Source organism: Lipophrys pholis, assembly GCF_963383615.2.
Source record: "Lipophrys pholis genome assembly, chromosome: 19".
Lineage (NCBI taxonomy): Eukaryota > Metazoa > Chordata > Actinopteri > Blenniiformes > Blenniidae > Lipophrys > Lipophrys pholis.
The window spans coordinates 20,503,150-20,527,862 of NC_137647.1; the positions used below are offsets into that span (position 1 = coordinate 20,503,150).

At 44.4% G+C, this 24,713-nt stretch overlaps 2 protein-coding genes across 3 annotated transcripts; both read right to left on the reverse strand.

Annotated features, from left to right (window-relative positions):
- Positions 1 to 5,628: 5,628 nt before the first annotated feature.
- Positions 5,629 to 18,770, reverse strand: eftud2 (elongation factor Tu GTP binding domain containing 2). Its single transcript, XM_080486936.1, has 28 exons — positions 18,628 to 18,770; positions 17,842 to 17,957; positions 17,580 to 17,742; positions 16,649 to 16,727; positions 16,406 to 16,481; positions 16,129 to 16,194; positions 16,008 to 16,043; positions 15,791 to 15,881; positions 15,227 to 15,309; positions 14,966 to 15,132; positions 14,750 to 14,874; positions 14,608 to 14,671; positions 14,423 to 14,513; positions 14,132 to 14,267; positions 13,766 to 13,893; positions 13,327 to 13,520; positions 13,129 to 13,240; positions 12,887 to 13,027; positions 12,641 to 12,742; positions 12,406 to 12,488; positions 12,064 to 12,150; positions 10,958 to 11,084; positions 10,092 to 10,179; positions 9,881 to 9,999; positions 9,538 to 9,632; positions 9,289 to 9,442; positions 6,848 to 6,955; positions 5,629 to 6,030 (listed from the first exon to the last, which is right to left on the reverse strand). Exons 2-28 carry the CDS (start codon positions 17,944 to 17,946, stop codon positions 5,935 to 5,937), a joined length of 2,916 nt encoding a protein of 971 aa, XP_080343062.1. The 5' UTR covers positions 17,947 to 17,957; positions 18,628 to 18,770; the 3' UTR covers positions 5,629 to 5,934.
- Positions 18,771 to 21,102: 2,332 nt separating this feature from the next.
- phospho1 (phosphoethanolamine/phosphocholine phosphatase 1) lies at positions 21,103 to 23,284 on the reverse strand. Of its 2 annotated transcripts, none has more exons than XM_080488574.1 (3): positions 22,871 to 23,284; positions 22,416 to 22,488; positions 21,103 to 22,006 (listed from the first exon to the last, which is right to left on the reverse strand). In XM_080488574.1, the coding sequence occupies exon 3, from the start codon at positions 21,966 to 21,968 to the stop codon at positions 21,201 to 21,203; it is 768 nt and encodes a 255-aa protein (XP_080344700.1). In that variant the 5' UTR covers positions 21,969 to 22,006; positions 22,416 to 22,488; positions 22,871 to 23,284; the 3' UTR covers positions 21,103 to 21,200. The 2 variants fall into 2 exon arrangements, with proteins under 2 accessions (XP_080344700.1, XP_080344699.1); XM_080488573.1 differs by having other exon boundaries at positions 21,103 to 22,141; positions 22,871 to 23,010.
- Positions 23,285 to 24,713: the final 1,429 nt, after the last annotated feature.

Below are 24,713 nucleotides of genomic sequence, written 5' to 3' on the forward strand. Positions count from 1 at the left end.
TTCATCTCTTCATGCATTCTTTATTTTCGTATAAACTCAGGATCTTAAATATTCTACAATCACTGTTATTTTGTGCGTTTACTAAATTAACTTATAGTTCAATCTGATCTTCAGAGGCCTCAGCAATAACATGGTGTCAGAAAAAAAAACCTTTGATCAAACAGTTTTGGACAAGCCCAAGTGTTTTCTTTTCTTGTCTTTTCTTTTGAAGCAAAGAATACACTCTAAACTTAAAGGTTCAATATTATACAAAATTCACTAACACTGACTTGTGTCTTCATAGCCTGAGTACGAGGCTCCAGAAGTGAAGAAAGTCTCTAATTTCTCTCACTTTCTCGCTCCACTTTTTAGCGAATGTGTGCTGATAGAGGCGAATCAGAGCTTTTCCCTTCATGACATCATGCGGGGAAATAACCACTCCCTTGACCCGAGATGAGCTTTGCTCACCAAAATTAGGAGGGTGCTATTTTCTTTTCTCCTTGTAAACACTTCTGGAAAACAGACATGGAGCAGGCATGGACAGACACAGCTCATTAGCAATTAAAGGTACAGACACAGAAATAGCCTGTTCTCAGTAAGAACTCACGAGAGGGACTTTTACACTGAAATTCAAGACCAAGGCTGGATTTGGGGAAATACACTTTGAAAACAATGGTGTTGGACTTCTGTGAACTTGTTGAAAAGCTGTATAATATGGGCCTTATAACATTTTGTTCAATTTGAAAAAGAAATGTATGTATGTCACTTATTCCAAAACTTCTGGTGCAAAAAACAGAAACATCCTTTATCTGCAGCATTTTCATAATTCACCCTCACAGTGTAGCCTTGATGCAACCGACCGTATTGACAGAGAAGCATGAGCATCAAAGTTACACCGTGAGGAGGAATTAATGAAAACGTACAAAGCATTTTATTAGAAATGTCAGTTACTTTTATGGAATGTCATTTTTATATCTCACAGAAAAAGGGAGCCTGTGGTTTTGTTTGGCTCATCAGCCACTTGTTTGACATCCCCGCTGTGCCGTCGTTCTGAATAAATGGCTGTGACCGTTAAAGTGTTTTTCTGCAACCTGACGGAGAGTAGTTTTTGCTCACTTTCCATGGAATAAGTAGCATATTCTATTTATTATTATTATTATCATCATCATCATCATCATCATCATCATCATCATCATCATCATCATCATCATCATCATCATCATCATCATCATTATTATTATTATTATTATTATTTATTGATTGATTTTTTTATTCAAAAAAAATTATTTTGGCTGTCGCCTTTTTTACCCAAATTTGGGATTTTTATTGTTTTAGCTGTTTAGTTTATTAACATTACATGATTATTGTGTCCAAATCTTTCTCCGCATGTAAAATACAGATAAACGGCATTGACGACAGAACAAAGACATGAATTTGTCCACACTGAAAGAAACCTTATTTTTGTCATAAACCTTTGTTTTGGATTTATTCGGATATGTGATGAAAAACTAAACTTTCATCGTCTACAATTCACCTTCATCTGGTTTTAGTTTTCTATTTTCTGCAGTTTTTTCAACCTTACTTCATCTTGTTAGTCATTCATTTTTAACCCACATCTTTTCAATTCATTCATACATTTAACCTTTCATTTATGTTTTTTTACCCGTTCTTGTCAGTGATAACTATTTAATTGTCCTTCCTTGTTACCAGCCTGCATGAGAATCGCTGTATAAATGAAGTTTGATTTATTTGGTTGGAGTGAAAAGCAGCAGTGACATGTGATTTCTTACTTTATTTCATCACGACAGACCGTTCTCGTTCTCTTCAATCATTTTCAGTTTAGAAATCGGCTGCTATCAGTGTTTTTAATAGTGAGACGGAGTGATGCAGTGGAGCGTCTCTATTTTCTGGTGGTTTTTTCTGGGAGTCTATAGTTTGCTGGTGCGGGCAACGGAAATGTCCTCCATGGCCACCAAACTTTGTAACTCCACAAAAAGTAAAATAAATATTAATTTATTATTACTGTCAAGCTTTTCCACATGTTTCTATTGTATGTACTTATTAAATATTAAATATTGAAAATGTACCCCTATTGTACTGTACTGTATTGCTCTGTAATTCATTAAAGTTTGTTCTTAACTGGAAGCCTTTAATATTACTGTTAAAAAAATATTATTTTCCAGTTTACGTGTTATTAGTGGAGTTTGATTATGTTAAAAGTAAAACAAGTCAGAGAAAAACAAGGGACTTGTAATGTGACAGAGTTTTTTAAATCAAGTCATTCCAGCACACGTTGCAAAAGGTATAATATTAAATCACATCAGAACAGCGAAGTGCAGTAATAAAGTGGTGTGGAGGCCCCCGGTAGAGTCTCCGCTGTTCTCCTGGTTCCACTATAGACGAGTTTAATCTGTGGGATGTAAAGTGAGTTAATCTCATCACCGCTGACAAACAGCAGATTTTATATAGGAAACGAGTGACTGGAGCTTCAGGATGGATGATGACGGGATTCCACGCAGTGAAAAGAGGCTTCCTGGAGGAAAGACGAGTGGAAACATTTGGATGGTGTTCGAGGTGCTTTGTCATTGGGTCTTTCAGCTCGGCCGTCACACAGCGTGAGGCCCGGCCTGCTCTCCGGCCGCCTCCAGCACAGGAACGCATATGGCTCATTTGGCAAATCGAAACAGCGAGTTGGTTCAAGTCTGCAGCTTGATTGTTCTGAAGGGCGTTTGCTCAACCCCTCCCCTCCCCACCACCCACACACACACACACACACACACACACTCACACTGACTCTGCAGCCTCAGTCAGTGTGAGTGACACTGTGGGACGACTCTGATCTGTGATTCAGTTCCGGTGGGTCGGTCCGGCGGCGTCACACAGTCATGCGGTCACAGCGGCGTCTTCCCGCCCACAGCCCGCAGCCCGTCGCAGAGCGGCACTGAACGATATCCCGCTAGAAACGTTTGTCTTTGGCACGTTGGGAAGAGTGTGGATGTATTTGGGAAGCGTGGCTAACAGCTGAAGTTAAGATCATTTGGGGAATTAAAGAAGCGTCACTCAAATTTTTTAAAAATCCGTTTGCTCGTAGCAAACTCCCGTATAAAAGATCACATTTCTTCATTTTGTGTGATAAATGAATGTCAAATGATTTTGTTCAAGTAATGTAATGAAAGAAATACCATGAAATCAGGTGAAAAGGCAAACAAACACAGCGAGCGTTCAAACTTTCCCGGTCATCGTCGTCGTCGTCGCGCTCACGACTTTTGTTTTTGAGGCCGACTCAACCTTCATCATCTCCACCGGCTCTGAGCTGTTAATGATTCGTCTCGGCGTCTTTGCTATGAGCAGGTTGTTACCATGGCGCCGCCCGGGCAGACGCCCGGCGCCTATAGCCGCCCACTTTGGGTCGGATGTTCTAGAAGGGAAGCGTTCGCTCGTGACGCTAGCAGAAACAGACAAGTGTGATTGAGTCACGGACACATGGCAGAGCCGCAGAGGTGCGTGTGTGTGTGTGTGTGTGTGTGTGTGTGTGTGTGTGCGTGTCTGTCTGCAGAAATGTAGGACAAAAAGAACAGGAAGTGGGAGCAGAGGACAGATTTGTTGGGGGTTATAAGGTGGTGATGATGAGGCGGTCAGGAGCAGATGGAACGGCGAAGGAAAAAGGCAACGGCCTGACGTACGGGATCAGGGCGCCCCCAGCCGAGTCTCGCTCCCGACTATATTTAGCACGGGGACCACAGATTGTGAGGAGCGCCGGGGGCCCTTGTGTTCAGACCGGCAAGAGCTGCTGCTGCCATCCGTCTCGGCGCCCCGGGGCCGATCACGATCTCGGCTCACGCCAACGCAAAAAAGGGGCGATGGGACCGTGACTGAGCGCACGCTCGCTTAACACATGTGTGGAGCGCATGACACCGAGGTGACGGGGTTCAAACCTCGAACCTACCATGTGAAAGGTGCCGCTACGGCCATTTTGGTTGTGGGCCTTCATGTTAAAAAACAAAAACAACTCTGTCTCTTTGTTTCTCCTTCCCCAAAGCACTCAAAAGGGCAGAGCCCCCCCCCCCCCCCCATGTTAGCTGCACTTGTCTCCCTGGAAAGGATTGACATTCAGACCAAATGTCAAAAGTAGCTGAAGCCATTTTGGGCTCTTCCTGTTGCCCACCACCTCCAGAGCCGCCTGGGGGGGGGGGGGGGGGGATGTCAGCAGCGACTGATGAAGGACAGAGACATCCAGAGTCTTCTGAAGGTGTCACAAGGTCTTCAATTACATACCACCCCCCGAGGATTGGAGTCAAACACAACTTGTTGATTGGCTTTGTGTTTCCATCATAATCATTAGTTTTTTTTAAAACACAATCCTGTAAAGTAACTCAGCTCGCACGTGGATTTGGTGTGTAAACAGAATAGGTCTTTAGTAGAGCTAAAACAAATTAATGTAAAACAAGCTCAGACATAAGTTCAGAGCTTGAAGAATTTTAAAAACTGTTCAAAAGAACTACAAATGGTCATTTTTAGCATTCCCCCCCCCCAACCAAACCTCCCAAAATTCACTTTATTTAAAGGCAATCAGTGGAATAAAATTGCTCGTCCTGATCTTGTTTCCTCACATAACTTTTCCATCAGATAGATTTTCTGCAACATAACTCACCTCTCCACTGTGGATTTAGCAGGAAAAGAAATCGGTCCATCAAGAGACGCAAGTTTAGATTCACCAAGTCTACATTACAGAATAACAGTTAAAGCTGTCAAACGATCACATTTTAATGAGTATTTCAGAAATTACAACTAAGTTTCTTTCTCATGGTTTTATCTTTCTCTATATTAAATTTTTTTGTTTTACAAATTTGGCACGGTTTAATTCATAAAATTTAAATAAATATATATAAATACATATAATCTGCGTAAGCCTCGCATGTGATAAACCAGCTTGTGGTGATCCCATCTGTTGACTTGCTTTTTATTTCACTATTATTAGTCTTTCTTCAGGTTAAACCTCCAGATGGACTCATTAAGTTCAACTGTAACAAGAGTGTGTACATATGTGTAAAAAAAAATATATTCGTCTTCAGATTATGTAAGACTTGTGTGGATCTTTACATAACATGCAATGTAGACGTTTTCTCTAATCTCCTGGTTGCTGCTTTCATGACCACAACCACATTTCTTCTTTGTAACTGTAAATTTAAATAGGTTCATTAATGACACTTAAAAAAAAAAAAATCAAAACGTACAAAATTGTTGTGAATGAATAAAGAAACTAAAGTGGACGTGATCAAAACAAGTGGAAACGTTTGTCTTCGCTGCACTCGAACGAGCAGAAAGAGCAAACGTGTACTTTAATGACATCTGTCTGCTTTGATGTGCCGCATCATTCTTTCTGTTTCCCTTTTCATCCCCCCCCCCTCCCCTCCCCCTTTCCCATATGCAGCCATGTGCCCTTAACCTTTGCTTCCTCTGCGGCTGCCTCCAACCATCCCGCCGCCCGTCCATCAGTCACCACCCACACTGAGTCCCGGACAGACACGCCAATCAATCACAGCGTGCTCCAACTTAGCACTCGCCTCGTCCCGCAGACACATTTCATCTAAATGTCAATTTCTCTAAAGTGGAGTTGCTGCGGCGGCGGAGAATCAGCAGAAAGCATCGGAACGTCCGTGTGTCATCACATCTTTAATTCAGACCTACATGAGTTTCAAAACCCAATGGCTTTTTGTTTTGTTTATCGTATTCTACAAAAACAATGAGTTTGTACATATAAAAATAACAATACAAGAGGAAAAAAAACCCAACATAATTTTTTTAAAAACCTCATTAAGTCCATCCGAACGTTAAACGTTGTAGTTCAATCAGGCCGATACAAACGTGACGAGAAGCCATTATAATCACAGTCCATATTAAACCCTGTTTTGTGGTGAAACAGCCTGCGGTTTGACTCGTGGAGGTTTTGGTGTCTCACATGGGATAGTTGAGCACCACGTCTTGTTTGGCCAGCTCCAACAACATGGGATCGTCGAAGAACTTGCTGATGCTCACATCTTCACTCAGACCCTGTAAAACAAAGAAAAACTGTTTCACAAATGCAGTTTTTAACCTTTAATGACTCGACCGAGTTTGATTCTATGGTTGTGACCCCGTCATTGTTTTTAAACCGATCACAAGACAAATGCTGACAAACAGAGAAAGATGCATAAAAATAAACCCTTGTGGAGCAGCGACAGTGTGCAGCCGGATTTCTTTGTCTGGTGGCCAACCAGAGGATTCAGGAGCTCCATGGAGCAACCCGCTACGACTATCAGGAGGTGTTTTGGATTAACTAGTTTCACTGTTAACTGGTGACTTCGAGCGTCCCCTTTTCACAACAGATGTTAAAAACCCGACCAAAATCCGTAGCTGTCCTGGCGAATGACGTTTAACCACATTTCCATTAAAGTATGGAACCACTTGTTCGTCTTATTTTAACATCAGCTGATACTAAGGGCTGGTGACAGAAGTCACCAGTTAACAGGGGCACCAGTGAAACCGAAACACCGGTCAGTGAAGCCCGATTGTAACAATCTACATTTTGTAATTTTATTAATAAACATATACAAATATATACTATTTGATTTAGTATTTGAGCTGATTTCCAATGCATGCTCACTGTGCATCATATTGGGGTGATTACTTTTGCATGATTGGGGGGGGTCCAACAACTCCGCCCATGCCGTGGTCGTACGATATTGTAATGGGAAACAACAGAGGCTGAACTGAGAGTCAAGTCGAGTAAGGCTGAGTAGGAGCTCGTGGAAAAGCGCCTAAAAATGATATCTGCAAGGATTTGTGAGAAATATGGGGAAATATGTTCATTAGTCGTCAGCTGCGTCACCTTGCGCCGTCGGGTCTTGATCATGAACTCTCTGGCCAGGTGGGGGGCGGGCTGAGGCTCCAGGGGCCTGATCACAATGCTCTTGTCCAGGGGGTCGCCGGGCACAATCTGAAAGCAAAACCGGGGAGAAAAATCAAGAAAGGGAAGCAAACGGCAGCCGGTCACCCGAAGAATTCCTCCCGCTGGTTTGCGGCCAGGCGCAGTAATGTGACAACATGAGAGCCGTCAAACTTCTGAGCGTTAACAAGCTGAGTGGACACTTCCGACGGTGGCCTCAACCTTTCCTCAAATATCTGATTCAGCTGCGAGCGCGTTTACTGACTCAGGCGCACGTCCATCAACCTGATGAGGAAAACAACCTGGCGGGCGCCGCCGCCGCCCCCTCGGTGTGCGTGTGTCGCCAACGCGGCGCGAGCGGGAAGAAGTACGTGTTGGCGGGCTTTTAAAGTGATTCACTAAATCCATTATGTTATAAGGAGGCTCATAGTGCGACCTTCACAGAGCGGCCTCACTGTCATGGATACGTGTCGGATCCGCTGAGCGCCGCCGAGGGGAGCGCTCGTTAGTTCAATTGGAAGTTAAATAAATGGGGGAGGGGCGGGTGGGTGGGTGGGGACTAGATAAGTCGTCTCCAGCTCAATTCTATAGTTTGGCAAAAGCTGCTAACAACTGCAAGTCAAGGCAGTTACGTTAATACGCCGATACTGGCGGTACATGATGGAACTAATGGGGGGGGGGGGAGGGGGCAGCCGCTGGACTTTAATGGGACAAACGAGAGGATTCGGGGCTGTGTGATTGTCTGGCGGGGCGGGATCAATAAGTGCTCGGAGATCACTGCTGTCAGAAGCCGAGTCGGCGGAGAGAGGATCCAGAGCGTCGATGGTATCGGGCTCGGGCTCCACGGCGGCTCTTTAAAGACTAATCCCAGGATGGACGGTCAGAGTGATTAGAGCGACGTGCCGGGGGAGGCTTCTGGGAACAAGCGCTGCCGCGCCGTACGGATATAATAAATCACCGCGGTGACGGGGCGTCAAAGCTAAACGACATTTTTCTGCTGATGAAACATAAGAAATGCAGGATTTCTCCCAAAGGAAATCTGAGGCGCTAAATTGTCAAATTGAGGTTAAAAGAATAGAAGGCGGAGAAAAAAAAAACAAGATGCCGCCGTAACGGAGGCAGCCATGTGTTATTCCGTCTTCCATTCATTTTTCATGTCCCCAAAGGATCACTCTAACTGTAATACATCTTTCCATTTCCCAGTGTTTGGACAAGCATGTTGAATAAATAATTCATGGCCGCCGTCTTGTCAAACAGTTGTATTTTCACCCCCGGGGGGCAGAAACCGCCAGCGAGACAGATACAACATTAAATATTTGCATGGCGGAGACACTTTTATTTCTCTGCCGCGTAGCATTAATGTATTAATCGGCCCTAAGTGGCGTTAATTTCCACCGACGCGGCCCCTGCACAGCGCGCATGCCGACAGGCGTCGGGTTCGACCGAGGGAGAGCGCCCGCCGCGCTTAAAGCGTAACGACTCGACACTCGGCTCGGTTTAGTGGAGAGTGGCAGACGTGCGCACGAGGTCGGTCACTCTGCTGCACAAGCTGCCAGGGTGTTACAGTGTGTGGGTGACGGGACGATGACAAATCCACATTCACGCACCAAAAGAATCCCCAGTTTTTCCATTCAGAATTCATTGGGATCAGATTAAAGGAAGCCGCTGCCGGTGAACAGGAACTGTTTCTTTCATCACTTCTAACGGCTGCTCAGTAACTCAACCCTGGAAGAGCTCCACGTCTGGGCCAAGCGCTTAAAGCAGATTAAAGACGTTTTAAATAAAGGCAGCGAACGTAAAGTCTCACATAACAGTGCAAGTAGATCAATTATGCCGCGCGCTCGTCCAGGGGAAACTAATTACAAATACTTACACGACTGTAACTGAGAAGTAATTTTGGGTCATTAGGAGAATTTTCCAAGTGTGTAATTTTGCTCATTAGTGCCCAAAATAATCTGGTTTGTCACTTTTAAAGGTGAATTCATTTTTAAACCTTTCAATCTGAAGTTTAATCCCGAAAGAGTTCTACGCGTGTTAAAAGTCTACAGTGAATTTTATGTAGTTTATTTGAAATATTCTTCATACAGGAAAATGAATCACATGGTTACTATTCGAAAATTAAACATATAAGTTTAAAAAGAAACTAAGACTTTGGGTTTTCTGTTGGTTTGTTTATTAATTAAAGGAGAGTAGTTCAATCTGTTTTATCTTGTTGATTTTAACAGTCACAGAACTAAAACGCCTGTGTTTGACTCTAAAATTGCCTGTCGTGGTGAACGTGTGTGTGATTGTCTGTCTGTTTGCCCTGTACAGGTCGGGATCAGCACCAATGGTTTTATAATAATTTCCTAAATTGTCTTTCCTTCTGTGTGTTGAAATCTCACCTGCCAGTGGTGGAAGACGGACAGAGCGAAGGCCTGACCCTGGGTGTGTGTGCGCAGGTCAGTCTCGAAGCCGAAGGAGTCGATGGCTGGGATGAAGGCTTTGATGGTGTAGAGAGGGGAGCCTGGAATCGGGGCGTCCTGCGTGACGTGACCTCTGGAAAGAAGATAAGCATAGACAAAATGCTTGGATAAAATCTCTTTCTCTCCCCGCCCCACCCCCCATATATTTCTTCAGGGAAGACGACAAACCTCCTCCGTGCCAGAACGGTGTAAACCGCAGATACACAATCGGCTGGGGCCTGAACCTCCACAAAGTAATACGGCTCCATTAACCTCGGCGTGGCCTGCGACATGAGAGAAAGTACTTATTACTGCAAAGACAAAAGCCCGGGGAAACAATGTGCAGATCCCACATAGAGCCAACCCAACAGATTTATGATAAAAGCTCCACAGCAGCAAAACAAGACGAGGAAAGCCGCCAAAATATTGACACTTTGCAATTCAAAAAAAGTGCACGCAGGCAAACTGCAATCACAGTAATGGAACATTAAAGGAAGTGCGGGCGAGTCTGGAGGAGCTGCGGTGAGCTCACCATGAGGAAGGCGGAGTAGACGACCCTCCTGGCGGTGGGGATGACCTGACCTCCTCCTCGGTGGAGCGGCTCCTGAGCGATGACGGCGTCCAGGATCTTAAACTTCACGTTTCTGATGGCTGGAGGCGGGACAGACGAGACGGGAATGAAGGCCAGACTCAAAGTTTGATGAAATGTTGTGAAGTGAGAGGATGGGGGGGATCGGACTCACGCTCGTCACACAGCGGTCCTTCCCTGGTGCCCCACTGGAAACCCTGGACGATGCTGTCTTTGACCGAGCCGAGCAGCGCCTTGTCCACCTGAACGACAAACACAAGAGGTTCTACATCTGCATCATCTGTTAGATCCTGACGTCTTCCATGTATGTCACGTCCATTCCACGGTCTCTTGATGTTCATGTCAAAGTGTAAACGTCCTTTGACTGAGTCATCAGAAGTTAATGACTCATGATCGGGTAATAAATCCTCCCCCATTTTAACTCCTGATTAATCGAAGTCATTCAAAGAGAAAAAGAGAAACTTTTAGAAAAATCTCCACTTTATCTTATATTTAAGATAATTACTTGAAAGCAGCTGTGTGCAAAGTTACAGCTGAAAATATTTCCCTACTCATTTATTGTGGAGTAGCGGGGTCTTCAAAGTGTGGGAGGACGAGCCATCAGCTCCCACAGCTTAAACTACATTGGATCTTTTTGAGTCGAAATATCTGGGAGGTTTGAAGTCCAACCCTGTTGGGATTGTTAGAAATATGGTTTTGCACTAAAGCAGCATTTCATTTTCCATTTGAGATGTTGCTTTAAGAATAAAGAGACAAACCTCAGATCGCAGTGACAAACAAACTATTGATTAGTTCATCTTTCAACGACCATTTATTCTGTATCAGTTTAAAAAAAAAAACCTGATATCTTCTAGTATCACAGTTTGTGAGGCAGAAGAGACACTGACCACCACATTATTGGGCAAATATTAGAAGAGACAAACACCCTGAAACATCTTCAGTTATTGCACAAACAGACCAGTCACTTGTGATTCACACAAGTTGCTCAAAAGCAAAAAAGAAAAGAAAAAAAGAGCCCACCTCAGACGGCAGCGTGTCGTCGACGAGGATGTTTGGTCCTGTTGTGTCGGGCCCGAAGGCCCAGATGGACCTGGCGGCCAGCAGATCCCAGTCGTACTTGGTCTGGAAAAACTCTCCCAGCTTCTTCCTGCGGCGAGGAAACAAAACAGCAACCAGGTGAGCGGGAAGCCTTCGCTTCGCATCGAGGTGATTGGTCGATTGAATAGGTGGAGGGGTTAATGGAAGAGGAGGAGAGCGAAGGGTTTAACGTGTGAAGTGTGTCAGTCCTCCGGCACCGCTGGGTCCAGAGGGCCTCGCAGCGACACGACGCAACGCTCGGGCACAACAACACACACTCCGCCGGAGAACACGCGCACGCTTTCAACGCACGACTCAATTACAGAGAGTGAACCAATCAATACAGGAAGCCGGCTTTACTCAGCGCACACAGCCGTGTGCTTCACTTTGGTTCAAAATCGAAAGAGACAGATGTCAGTTCTCATATTATTGAGTAAAGCTGTATCATATAGCTTTCATACCGCGGCCTAAAACCATCCCGACAGGAGGGGCAAAAGAGGAGGGGTGACATTCTCGTCATGGCTGCTGATCGTGCTTTCATCAATTTAAATATCTCCACGGCACTGGAGTTGTGGCTTTTGCAGTTAAGTTGCAAAGGGTTTGTTCACATTGTGACTTTTGCCTCCGGGCCACCGTACCTTCACTTCCACGTCCATAATAAAAACAAAAGTTGGGAAAACATAAGACTCTTCAGGAACTATCCAGAGCGATTCGTATTTTAAACAAGCTGTTAAAGGAGCAAACCTAAACGTTTAAAAGTAGCATCACGTAATCAATCATTCCTGCAATTAACAGGTTTTTTTCTACATTTCTCTACATTCTTCCATTTCAGCCTCATTAAAGAGCCAATCATCATCATTACCTGTGTGCTCATTGATCCCTGTTAACGAGTAAATGAGAATGATTGATTCAGTCAGATTGGCAATGAATTATAGAGTAATTAATTAATAAGCCTGGTGATACTGAGGGGGAATCTACAGGCACATTCAACAAGAAGTCACTTGATTTAAACTTCTACACTGATGACGGCGGCGTGTTCGACTTCGTACCTGTTCCATGTGATCTGCACCACCTCGTTCTCGATGTCCTCGGCCAACCCTTTCTCCAGGGGCTCGGCGATCATGGTGATCTTATTCCTGTCAATCACATCACACGTCCATCAGTCAGTCACTGCCGGTCAGGGAGACACTGGGCCAGAGGGGAGGACGGACTCTGACAGGGACTCCCAACAGCGCACAAATAGAAGTCCTCCACATCAAACTAACCGTCTAATTAAGAGTTTGAGTCGGATATGATAAAACACCAGTCGTTGAACCGAGGAGAGAATGAAAAAGGGAGAAGCATATGCTTTAACCAGATTGGATCGGAGTTATTCCAAGTTCACGACTCACTTTTTGTTGGGCGTCTCGGCGAAGCACTTCAGAGACGACGTCTCCACAACGGTCTCACAAAACGTCACAACTGGATCGGCGACCTGCCGACAAAAAACAGGAAACGCTTGAATACAATTCCAACCTTCAGCTGGACTGCAGTCAAACACAATCTTAAATGTCTTTTTTCCATTTGCTTTGACCGTTATGTTCTATAAATACAGCGTCACCTCTCACAGCAAGAAAGGAAAATTACTTTAATGTCGATCTCGGAGTACATCTTCCTCAAGTCGTGCATAACGCAGTCGAGGTAAAGCTCTCCGGTCCCCAATATCACGTGTTCTCCGGACTCTTCCACCTGAAGCACAAAAGATATTAGTCCCTTTAATTCAAACTTATTAGCAAAAGATCAAAATCTGTTAAAGTGGCATATTTCATGTTTTTATCCCTGCTTTTTCTGATCCACTCAGAGATTGTACTGGCGTGAGGCAGCGTGGCGTACCTTTGTGGTGAGAGACGGGTAGCTCTTGTTGACCTTCCTCAGTCCGTCCAACATTTTGGGCAGCTCTGACGGGTTGACTGGCTCCACTGCGATTTTAATAACTGATGCCGTGTTGAACTTCAAAGGACGGAAAATTTGAGCCTGCCACACAGAATGAAAGATTTACAGCCAAGCTGGCTTGTCGAGGCAGTTTTCCTTTGATATTACCGAGCTTCCCCACCACCACCACATTAATCTGTCACCTCTTCATTTCCTCTGGGCTCTGTGATTGTGGCAGTTTTGACAATCGGCTGATCACAACCTTCGATAAGAACCCAGTTGCCAGCAGGCACTCGATTCACTTCCACCTGGTATCTGAAGCAGAGAAAGGAATCATTGTACCTTTAAAAAGTGAATGACGTTCGACACAGACATTAGTGAAATGACTCTGGGGGACATACCTGGCAACGGATATCCAGAGACGGCCCACGGTGCAGACCTGCGAGTCCTCCTCGTCCTCCAGCGTGTAGTTTTCTCCTAAAACCTTGACGGGCTGCCCGGCCTGGATGGTCCCACTCAGCACCCGGCCGAACGCATGAAACTGAACGCCGTCCTCCGTGCTGTACATCTTGGTGGTGTGGCACATCAAGGGGCCCTGAGAGGGACGACATGCGCATGACGACAGCAGGAAACAACCAGTTTGAAAAAGACATTAAAAACACGACTTTATTTATGGAAATACAAAAACCATTTTGGTTTCATTTGTAAGAGCAGCTGGACGGACATTATCGGCTACAAAGAGCCATTAGGAGTAAACTGGATCGTCTTCCAACCGAACATTATAGTGGATGTTCTCTCTCTCTTTCTCTCTTTTTTTAAAAGCATTTCCACTCGACTCACATCAGGATCACACTCTGCCATCGCCTCCCCCAAGTCAGAGTCAAGACCTCCAGTGTAGGTGTGCTCTATCTTGTTCCGTGCGCCCTCTTGAGGTGAGGGGATGTGTTGCACGCACATGTCCACAAGACCTGCACGAAGAAGGTCAAAGGTCAAATTTAAACAAAGCAAAGGACAGACGCTTCATGTCTAAGTTGTGAACTGTTTGGAATGTTTTCGCAATGATAATGATGGGATTTTTACTTATGAATGATACAACATGGATTTATATAGACTGCAATAATGAGCAGGAACAACTGCTAAAAGAATCTGGCGAAACAGTCAAAAGAAATGAAGACAGCAAAGTAAGAGAAAATAACTGAGGCATACCTGTGAACTCCCCAAAGAAACGGTTACAGACGAGTCTCAGCAGAGGTCTGATGTTCAGCTTCAGCTCTTCTTTAGTCAGGTGGATCCCCAGCTCATCCAGAACTCGGGGCAGCGAAGTGTCCACATCCCCAACCACCTAGGCACAAAGAGGATTTGGGGAGGGATTACACAACGAGCTTTGCAAGTTTATTTGGAGCCTGACGAGAGAAAGGGGAATTGAGCTTGCCGTGCTGCCTCGTTAAAAAAAAAAAAAAAGAGCTAAAGAGAAAAAAGATAGGAGACGTGTCTTACCTGTGAGAGGATCTTGTAGAGAGGCTCCAAGACAAATTCCACAAAGCTGCGCTGAGAGTTACTACTGGGGGCTTTCTTGGTGAACTTTCGACTGGAAGGAGAAGAGAAGAAAATGACTGTACGGTAAAGCTGCGTTAAGACATGAGGAGACACGAGGACGGCTGAAATCCTGATCAGCTGCTCACGTTTTCGGGTTGAAGTAAATGTCTCCCCACAGCCTCTTGGCGAACTCGTTATAGTTGATGTCACCTGAAGACAAAGAGACGTCAGGGAAACGCAAGACGCTTGTAATGTAGGACTGTTTCTAAAAAGAAGTGGATATCTCACCATAAGTGTCTGAGTAGATCTTTGCGAAGGAGCCCAGGGTGAAGCAGATGCTGTACTGAGAGCTGGCGAAGCAAACGTTTCCAAGCAGCGGCGACACCACCAAGTTCTCGTCTGTGGAGTAAGTGCTGAACAAAAACAGAAATCACAAGTCACAAACCACAGCCAGTGAGGAAATGCTTTCATTCATTAATAAAATAAAAAAGAATCCAGTGTTACCTGAGCAAACCATTGACCTCGTCCACGATGTGGCGCAGTTTATAATAAGCGTCCGTTGGAGGCAGCTTGAGCTCCACAATCAGCCGGTCCACCTTGTTGATGCAGATGGTGATGGCCATGCGCTCCTGCACGGCGTGTTTGATCAGACGTTCTGTGTTCAGCATCACCTGGCATGAAGGTACAGAAACACCCCGACATTATACAAATGTCTTAAAACGATATGTTGGTTCGAGAGACAAAACTTTAAAGAAAGCCACTCACTCCTTCGGCCGCGTCTATAAAGAGGACGACGCCGTCCGAGATGCGGATGCTTGATGTGACCTCATCAGAGAAATTCACATGACCTTTGAGGGAGAGTCAAACATGGACATCAGTTTTACAGCAAATGCTGCTCAAGGAGCAAAGTAAGCTTGGGTGTATTTTTAATCATTTTGTGATGATAGACCAAACGCAGATCGACCCAAACGAGAAGCTTCGATCAGTGACTCTGGTCACTTTAAAGATGAAACATCTCATGTTGATGACAGAACATTCATTTCCCTAACATTTCATCATATCTGATGGCGGCAGAAAAGAAATGAGACACAGAAAAAGTAACAAACATCAAAGAAAATGTTGAACAATGATATAGTTCCACTTCTTATGTTCAGCTGCACCGCAGCTACACCAGGTAGAAATTAGCCATAATTTTACCAAACTACGCCCCATCCTGCTATCAGGTACTGACAATCCCACAGAGAGACGATCAGATCATCTGAATTAGAGAGGATCAGCCAACCTGAGAGCCAAACATCAATATGAGCATTTAGTAAACAACGTAAGCACCTGGTGTATCCATGATGTTGAAGAGGTAGGATTTTCCTCTGGAGTCGGGCAGGACCATCGTGACAGGCGTGCTTTTGATGCCGACACCTCTCTGTGGAAAATACACAGGGAACATTGAAGAAACTCATTCATGATGATAAACCCCTTCAAAAGGATTAAAGCCGGTTAATGAACTAAAGCCGATATTTGAAGACGTGTCCATCTTGTCATTACTCACCTCCTGCTCTGTAAAGAGGATGTCTGTGTACCGCAGCTGAAAAGGTTTTAAAACATGAGTTAGTCTCTGGTTTCAGGATGCAGAATGACAAAGATATTAATAAGTACCACGTAACACTCACATCCACATCGTCTCTCTTCCTGATTTCCGGGTGTGTCTGTTCAATCAGGCAGTCCACGAAACAGGTCTGAATGAAAAATGCATTCATTAGTTCCCTGTGAGCCACGGAACAGCTTCAAATGCAGCCATGTCATTAGCATAGTTTCCAGAAATCTCTCTCCTGCTAAAACTTTCATCTGAGGAACACATGCTCTCTGTGGCAGCCTGCCGATAAACAAGCCCTGCTCCGATGAGGAACGCGCAGACCGAGCCAGAGGCGGCCAGAAGGCATCTCTAACCTTGCCGTGGTGAAGGTGACCACAGAGCGTGACGTTACGGATCAGCTCGGGTCCGTCCATCAGATCGGCCAGAAATCTGTCGAGAGAGAACAGACATCGCAGCTTGAGCGGGCAGGCAGACCGACAGCAGAAGTTTACGGCCACGAGCGAGCTGCTGCTCACTCATTTGGATTCAGGCTCAGCGCCGGCATCTGTGGTGTGATCACATGTCCATACAAAAAGGAGACGATCCAGATTACTCACTCCATGTCATAAACAGTGGCAGGCAATTCCTGTTCCATCAGGGTGAACTGCTTGCTCCTCACAGGCTTGATGATGGGCTCTAAAAACAATAATCAGAAAGAAAGCGCTGATGACAAATGGTACAACTATAAAATGTGTGTACAAAGACTTGACTTCTAGGAATATGCTACGAGCTTGTCGACATACAATCTACAACTCAAATATTTAATCTGGAGCTTTTTAAATGACAGTATTTCATTTTCTACTAAGGATCTGCAACGAAATTGAAAATGTTAGCGATGACCCCTAAGTGCCCTGCATCACAATCAATTGAATGTACAAGATGTTGAATACTAAAACAACAGAAAACTGTCACATGTCCTACGCATGGTATATTAAACAAAAGCAATCCGAAATTTCTTACCTCCGACAAGCGGAGACATATTCCGCGTGCAGATCAACTGCCTTTATTTATTTAGTTAGTTTGGTGATCACGAGATTTTATGTCATACTTTGAAAGAACAGAAGACAAGACAATATATTGCATAATGAAAATGTTTTATCGTAACAATGATTTTGATTCGGATCTCGACCAAAATTTAACGGGCTCTTGCTTTGATCAAAATGCACCTGTGAACTAACTGTTATGATGATTAGCTCATTAGTTTTTAAAATATCTTGTTAACAGACGGACAGACGAATCAATGCAGGTGATATTATAACCTCCTTGGCGAAGGTAATTATGATTCTACATCTTCAGCAATCATTCCATTTCCATTTTGACACAAGATTTTCATTCTTTGATAAAACTTCATCCTGCTTTTAGCAATGGACACTGTTTGCATTGCCTCTACAGAAGCTTTTCATTCCAAACAACACAATTTAAGTACAAACATGCATTTCTTTGAACAACACAGAGATCCATGCCTTCTTAAATCTTCCCATTTCTAACCTGTAAGAGGTTGTGTGTCTTCCTCCTGGACAATTGTTTCCACCTCAGGACCATACACCTCCTCTGCGGTGGGGTAGTACTTCTTGTCCTCATGCAGCACAACCTCCATTCCAGGAGCGTCATCGTCAGCATCAGCAGGCTCATCGTCATCATCCTCATCACCCTGCAAAAGATAAACAAGGTGGTGGGTATGAGAAGCGTGAAGAAAGGGCTACAACACAAAAGAGTAAAGAGTAGTGTTGGCTCTGGATATGAAAAGCACCTCATCAACATCTCGGTCCTCGGCATCCAGATCATCATCGTCATCTTCAGAGTCGAGCTCCGGACCGATGTAGTTCCCAAACTCATCATACAAATCAGCGTCCATCTCGTAGCGAACTGAGAGGAAAGATGAAAGTTCATCATTATTCAAACATAACAAAATCAAAGATTTTTACCATAAGTAGCCATCAATTTATTATTTTAATTACTATGTATTGGCACATTGCAGCACCGACTTTTTAAATATAAAGTGCACTACAAATGAAACATATAATTATTATCGAGGTCTTTAAAGTCTGAGTTTTGCTCTTAGTTTGAATTGTCTATGAACATTTTCAGTTTAGTGGACTGTTTTCTTGTCCTTGCTTTTGATTTAAATAACGGCATGGTCTTTTCTTGTGAACAACTCTGTAAATATATTAATAAAACTTCAATCATGAGCCTGTCAAATCTGTGAACAAAGTTACAACCTCAGATTGCTAAACACAAGCTAATGCTAACACTGCATGTAGCACACCACGCAAAGTCTGACTATAATTAATCAACATCCACATTTCCGTTTCCATCAAGTCTGCACTGCAGGTCGGATTCGCATGTGGACTTTGTAAAGATAAACAACATCTTTATTTGAGCCTTTTTCACGACTGCCTGGACGGAAATTTAGCATGCTAGCTTGCTAACGAGCCGAGAAATGAATGAACGTTTGAGTTTCGTTCTTGTTTTGAGACGTGATTAAAGTGACCTCGCTGCATTCAGTTATATCCTGCCCGGTGCTCAATACACGTACCTGTGCGCTGTTACAATCCGGAGAACGAATATAATTTTAATGAAGACAGAAGTTTTGTTCGTGTTCAAAAGATAAATAGTGCTCCAAAGACCGCCATGCGCGTGAAATGCTAGTTCCGGTTTTCTTCCTCGCCTGTGAGACCGACAACAGCGACGGCTCACTGGTGCCCCTATGGGGTATTGAAAATACTGCACCCAACAACGCGTTGGCTAAAACATTAACTGAGAGGAATATCATACAAAACGAAAGACTGACTAACACACACACACACACACACACACACACACACACACACACACACACACACACACACACACACACACACACACACACACGCGCGCACACACACACAGTCATATTTCTCACCTGCAGCTTTGCATATCGGGACTGTCATAAAACGTGCTACCCATTCATACATTTTATGCTTTTACCTTTATTTGTATTACTGTACATATATTTCTGTTTATACTTATATTTGTATTTGTATATATCTTTAATTAAAGAGAAGTAATGAGCAATTTCATCATGCATTGTATAATGACAATGAAACTATTCAGATTCTATTTTCCCATTCTGACATAATCCATACATTTAATAAATATATTGACTTATTTTAGTAGAGTATACCATGCCTTTTCTTTTTTTTTTCTCAGAACAATTAAAAGTTCTACTTTTAGGTTTTACTTGCTTTCATAAACTATCGATCACCTGCTCTGGAATAAAGTTAATTATACACCATTCTGAAAGTAAAAGTAAAAATGACTAATATGTTGACGATATTTATATAATAAGCAATCATTTTAATTAGTTATGTGAATGTACTCCAGTGACATATGTATGCATGCTATTTGCATATGGAATGTTACCCTTGAGTATATTCACATAACGCATTAAAAGTATTGCTTATTATATAAATATCATCAACATATCAGTCATAAAACAATTTGTCACTGTAATTAAACATTTATTAAAAAGCTTATTAACTGGAAATCCTCATATGATGTGTTTGCTTTTGTTGATTAGCCTATAATTAGGTTCATAATTTTCAATAAAAAAATGTTCTCGGGGGTTTTATATTACCATCAGTCTAAGCTTTAATAGATTCCCCTAACTTACCTTTTTACAATGCGTGCACTTATTTCATGGAGGTTTTTTTTATGTGGAGGCCAATTGATTTCTTTCTGTCCTAAGTTGAATTAAAAATGATTTATTTCTATTCATGCATTCATTCAAATTGAGCAAATAATGTATTTCTCCACAAGTCAAATATGGTCGAGAACTTGTATCGCCCCATGTTGTCCACCCTTGTTGCCACCAGGGGGCAGTAAACACCTGTTACATATTATCGTCAAACGAACTTACTGTAAATTAAAATATCTTTTAAATATGAAATATGTTTAAAAGAAAACATTGGTCTGAAGGTTTGAATTAATCAGTACGGAATAATGGAAAAATTGATTACCTGTAATAGGTCAACATCTTGATTTCTTTTAACTTAAAAGAACTGCACATTTAGTATAGTAATGTGTTAAAATAAATGTGCTTGAGGCCGATATGGAATACGTATCATGTTTGAAAAAAAGTTGTATTTTCTGTGTCAACGATAGAATAGATAAATCATGAGATGGAGGATCATGTCATGTATGTTGGTGCTTTGTTTGTATATAAAGACAAAGACAGGTTCAGTTGATGGCTTTATTCCTGCTGGTGTACGTATTTCTTTAGTAGGTCAAACCTACACAATGACGACAAAACAGAAACACGAACAAATGACACAAACAGGAAACACAAAAAAACACAAAAAAATAAAACGGAAATAATTCCCAGTTTGGTCCACTTCAGAGCCCTTTGCCATTAGATGGCAATCCAATTATTTCATTGAGACTATAATTTAAAATATCATGTGTTTTGCAAGAAAAACACACTTTGTTTACATCAGCCACTCAGTTGGTTGATACTGCTATATTGAGCAAATAATTCTTTACGATATATTGTAATCAATGATTTCCCTAAAGACTCAGTTTAACATGCAAAGTAAATCCTTCCCTCACACACAGATATTTATTACACAAGTGCTGTAAACAATACAATTAAAGCTTTCATTTAGAGTGACCTTCCTCACGTCAGACTGCATGTGCATCAGATTTGTCACGTTTTTTTGCTTTGGTTTTTTTTTTTTCACACTGAGTGAAAGTTGAGATGATTATTCATTAACCTGCGTGTCTCGTGACCTCCGGACCACCGCCTGAGAGGCGAAGGCACGTGCTGGTATAGGACGCCACATACACAGCATTAATCTCCTGTTTACTGGCTGGACACGTGGGTTTATTGCCTTGAATATTAGTTTCTGGGGATTTTTTTTTTTGTTTCTTTGTTTGTTTACCTGAGAACATGATTAACGTGTCAGCTGCCCTCATATTGAACCTCGATAAGTCGCTGTGGCTCAGCCGTGGAAGACTTCCGCTTCTCTGGAACGTTTTTGGCAAATAAGGGATCAGGAAGAGGGTCGGGAGTCTTTTTTTTTTTTTTTTTTAGAGGCAATTCAATGAAGAAAAGGAGTGAGCTCGTCTGCTTTACTCTGCCACCAGACCCCTCAGCCGCTGCACCACCTCCTCCGCGTTCTCCCAGGGCACCGTGACACACTTGAACTCCCCGGGCCTGGCCTCGTGGGTCTCCGTGATCAGCTTGTGCATGGGGAAGTCCCTCCGTGGGAAAGCCACGTCCCGGGGACCCAAGGACAGCGCCGGGCAGAAGTCGTTGGCCCCGTCCCCCACGTAGAAGACCCTCTGGTAGGGGCGGCCCCGCTCCTGCGTCCTGCGGGCCAGGTAGTCCCGCACCACCACCTGCTTGCACATGTTCTCCGGACAGCGCAGGCAGTCGTGGGAGTGGAAGGGCCGCAGCACCAGCCGGCCGTCCTTGTTGAAGGTGGCCGGGTTGGAGAAGACGCGGTGGAAGAGCTGGCGCGCGCCGGCGCGGCGGAGCCAGGACTCGATGAAGAAGGTGTTGGAGTCCGACAGCAGCACCACCTCGAAGTCCTGTGCGGACCGGGTGCGGAGGTACTGGAAGAGGTTGAGCATGCCCGGGGTGGCCGGTATCTTCTCCATGATGCTGCGGATGTCGCTCTCGGTGACGCCCTGCTCCGCCAGGTAGGCCAGCACGCGCTGCATGTACTCGTTGTAGCGGCCCAGCTGGTAGGTGTCCTTCAGCCAGTTGGGCAGGTGCTGCCCCGGGGCGGCCTGCACCACCATGTCGTCGCTGGTCTCGTCCACGACGGTCTCGTCGAAGTCGAAGAAGATGAGGAAGCGCTTGTCTGGGGAGACCTGAGCCCCGCGGGAGGCCATGGTCTCTGCTCGCCTGGACCTGTGGGGTTCCTCCTCGCCTGGATTGTGGGGTGGGACATAACAGCAGTTGAAGACTGAATCCCCCATCACTTACAATGAGCCCATCAAATCTCCACCCACGCTCCTCCACTCTACAATCCCACGCAAGGCAGGTCGGTGGAGACTAAGGCTCTCTAGGAAACACGAGTGAAGGAACACACCAGGGGAGGGGGGAGGGGGTGGGGGTGGAAACAGAACCAAATATTTCAGATAAGAAACATACAACCTAACACAGTAATGAAATATATAAAGTATCACAGCAGAGCAGCCAACCAGCTTTCAGCTCAGAGGAGGCGGCATTCAGCTCATCTCCCTGGAAATCTTTGTACAAATCAGAGCCGGTGTGATCATCAGCTTCGAGGCTTCATGCAAGCAAGGCAAATACTACTCTTCATCTCCGGGTCTTACCTGGGTGTGACAGCAGGCGCTGATGTCTGCAGAAGGGTTTATTTCCTGGAACCAGCCGGGCGTCTGGTCGTTTCTGTTTGTGGAGACAAACACCATGAACGGTCGGCGACCCCCTCACAGTACCAATTATACTTCAGATGAATATTAAAAATAATAAAAAAAAAAAGAGCTGAAAGTGAGGTGGAATGGTGCGCGCAGCTGTTGAAGCCTAATAAAGCTCAGATTGTTGTAACCTTGGTGACACAGCTGAAGCTGCAGGCTGTCAAAGCCTCTGCATCAATACCGGTTTGACTTGTTTAGAACAATGTGTTCGGTCCTGATTACCCTCCAAGAACATCTGTCCATCAGATAACTTCTCTTCTGCTCAACTAACTTGACAGAAGCAACACTGCGGTTCTGAACAATGGAAAAAAAGAAAACAAGCTGCAGTCCTGCGCTTTGAATAGAAAACATACATGTATCAGATGTTCCGATCCCCGGTGTCAGGCAGGTCCGGTCCGGTCCGATCCGGTGTCTCAGGGTGCAGAGGCAGAGATCCGCCGGTCGGCCGGTTTTATGCGCACTTTTATACGCTCCTGGAAAAACCAGCGGGACCGCGCCTCCGCGTCCGCCCATGTAATACCAGCCTGCTGTGCGCGTTCACGGAGAGAGAGCGAGAGAGCTGGAGAAGCTCCTTATACACAGACAGAAACTTGTTTTGCTCTCGAGCTCATTTCAGTTGATCACAAAGAAATCCAGTAATGAAAAGTGCAGCTTAAGAAGAGAGTTTATCCTCCATCTTCTTTTAACAGGATTTCTTATAAAACATTCAAGGGATCATGAGAGGAAAATAAACTCCTGTGACTCCCCACTTTTCCTACCCTAGAAGGGTATTTATCTGCCACCCTGTCTCTTTAAACCTCTGCATAAACGTTGCAATTTTCTGTGATTCAAATCTTTTATTTTTTAACCTTTGCCAACTGAGGTTGGGGTGGAAAGTTATTTTTCTCTGCATGTATTTATTTATTGGTAAATAAACTTTTTGCAATTAACCCGGATTGCATGAAATCTTCAGGGATGATTTGTCCTCATCAAAGGACAAATCCATTAGATTTTGGGACGTCGACAGTGAATTGTGTCCAAATAACCCCCCCCCCCCCCCCCCAAAAAAAACGTGAAAAAACTGTCCCATACAAAGCGGAGGAGAGAGGCACCTCATGGAGATTATAGGAGAGCAGCGCCTGTTGCCATGGAGACGCTCCCTGTTCAGTGTTTCACACGGTGACGTTGCTACCAGACAGGCTAGTGAGTGTCTACATGAGCTGAGGGCTAAAATGCTAACTCGCTTCAACAAGCAAATGTGGCATTGGCGAAGGCCTGCGCTCTACCGAGTGTAGCTCTAGTTCATTTTGTATTTATATGTGGGTGCTGTCTACTTGGGAACCTTCTTCACCATGAAAACAACAAAAGTATTCATCACACCCTTTAAAGTCCTGGGTTCACCACGTCAAAATTAGGACTGGGATAATAATAAATGGTAATATGATAATAAATGGGATTTACATAATGGAGAACTGCTGATGGAGGTGAATCCCAGTCTACTGCCTTGAATAAAACCCTCTGTCATCATGAGGTCACACAAAAAGAGGACCTCAGACGTTTCTCATACACCGAGCTTATCAGCACTTTCCTTCCACAGGATGAGGTGGATTCAGGTCAGTGTGACAAAAAGTTAAACAGCAGACCCAGACTGTCTTTTGGCCTCAGGTCAGCGCTGCATACGAAGCAAAGAGAAAATCCACTGTGTGAGGGGGGGAGGTGGCTGGAATAAAATCAGAGCATCTTGAATCTGAAACCATTCCTCCGCTTCAGTCAACCACCAGGGAACATCAGCATGTTTGCATCTTATTTCCCAACAACACCGTTCTGCATACAGCCCTGCAAAGTATACCGTGATTAATGAGGCGCCTCAAACTCGCCCCCCCCCCCCCCACCCCCACCACTTCTCTCTTTATCTGCTGGCTGACAGATGCAGCCTCCTCCCTCCCCTCCACCACTGGGCCTAATGACTAACAGCTGGGGCGCAGGCTATTTTCAAACCAAAGTGGGAAAGGAGATGTATAGACGGTGTGTTATTATCTCCTCTTCTGGTGAAATGAGCCTCGGTACCTGACCACCCACTCGCCAGCAGTGAGTCACACACACACACAGACAGACACACACACACACACACACACAGCTTTACCTTATAGGGTGGAGTGACTCAGTGGTGCATGTTCCACTTGCATCCACCTCTGGAGATGGAGGCGACACTGCCCT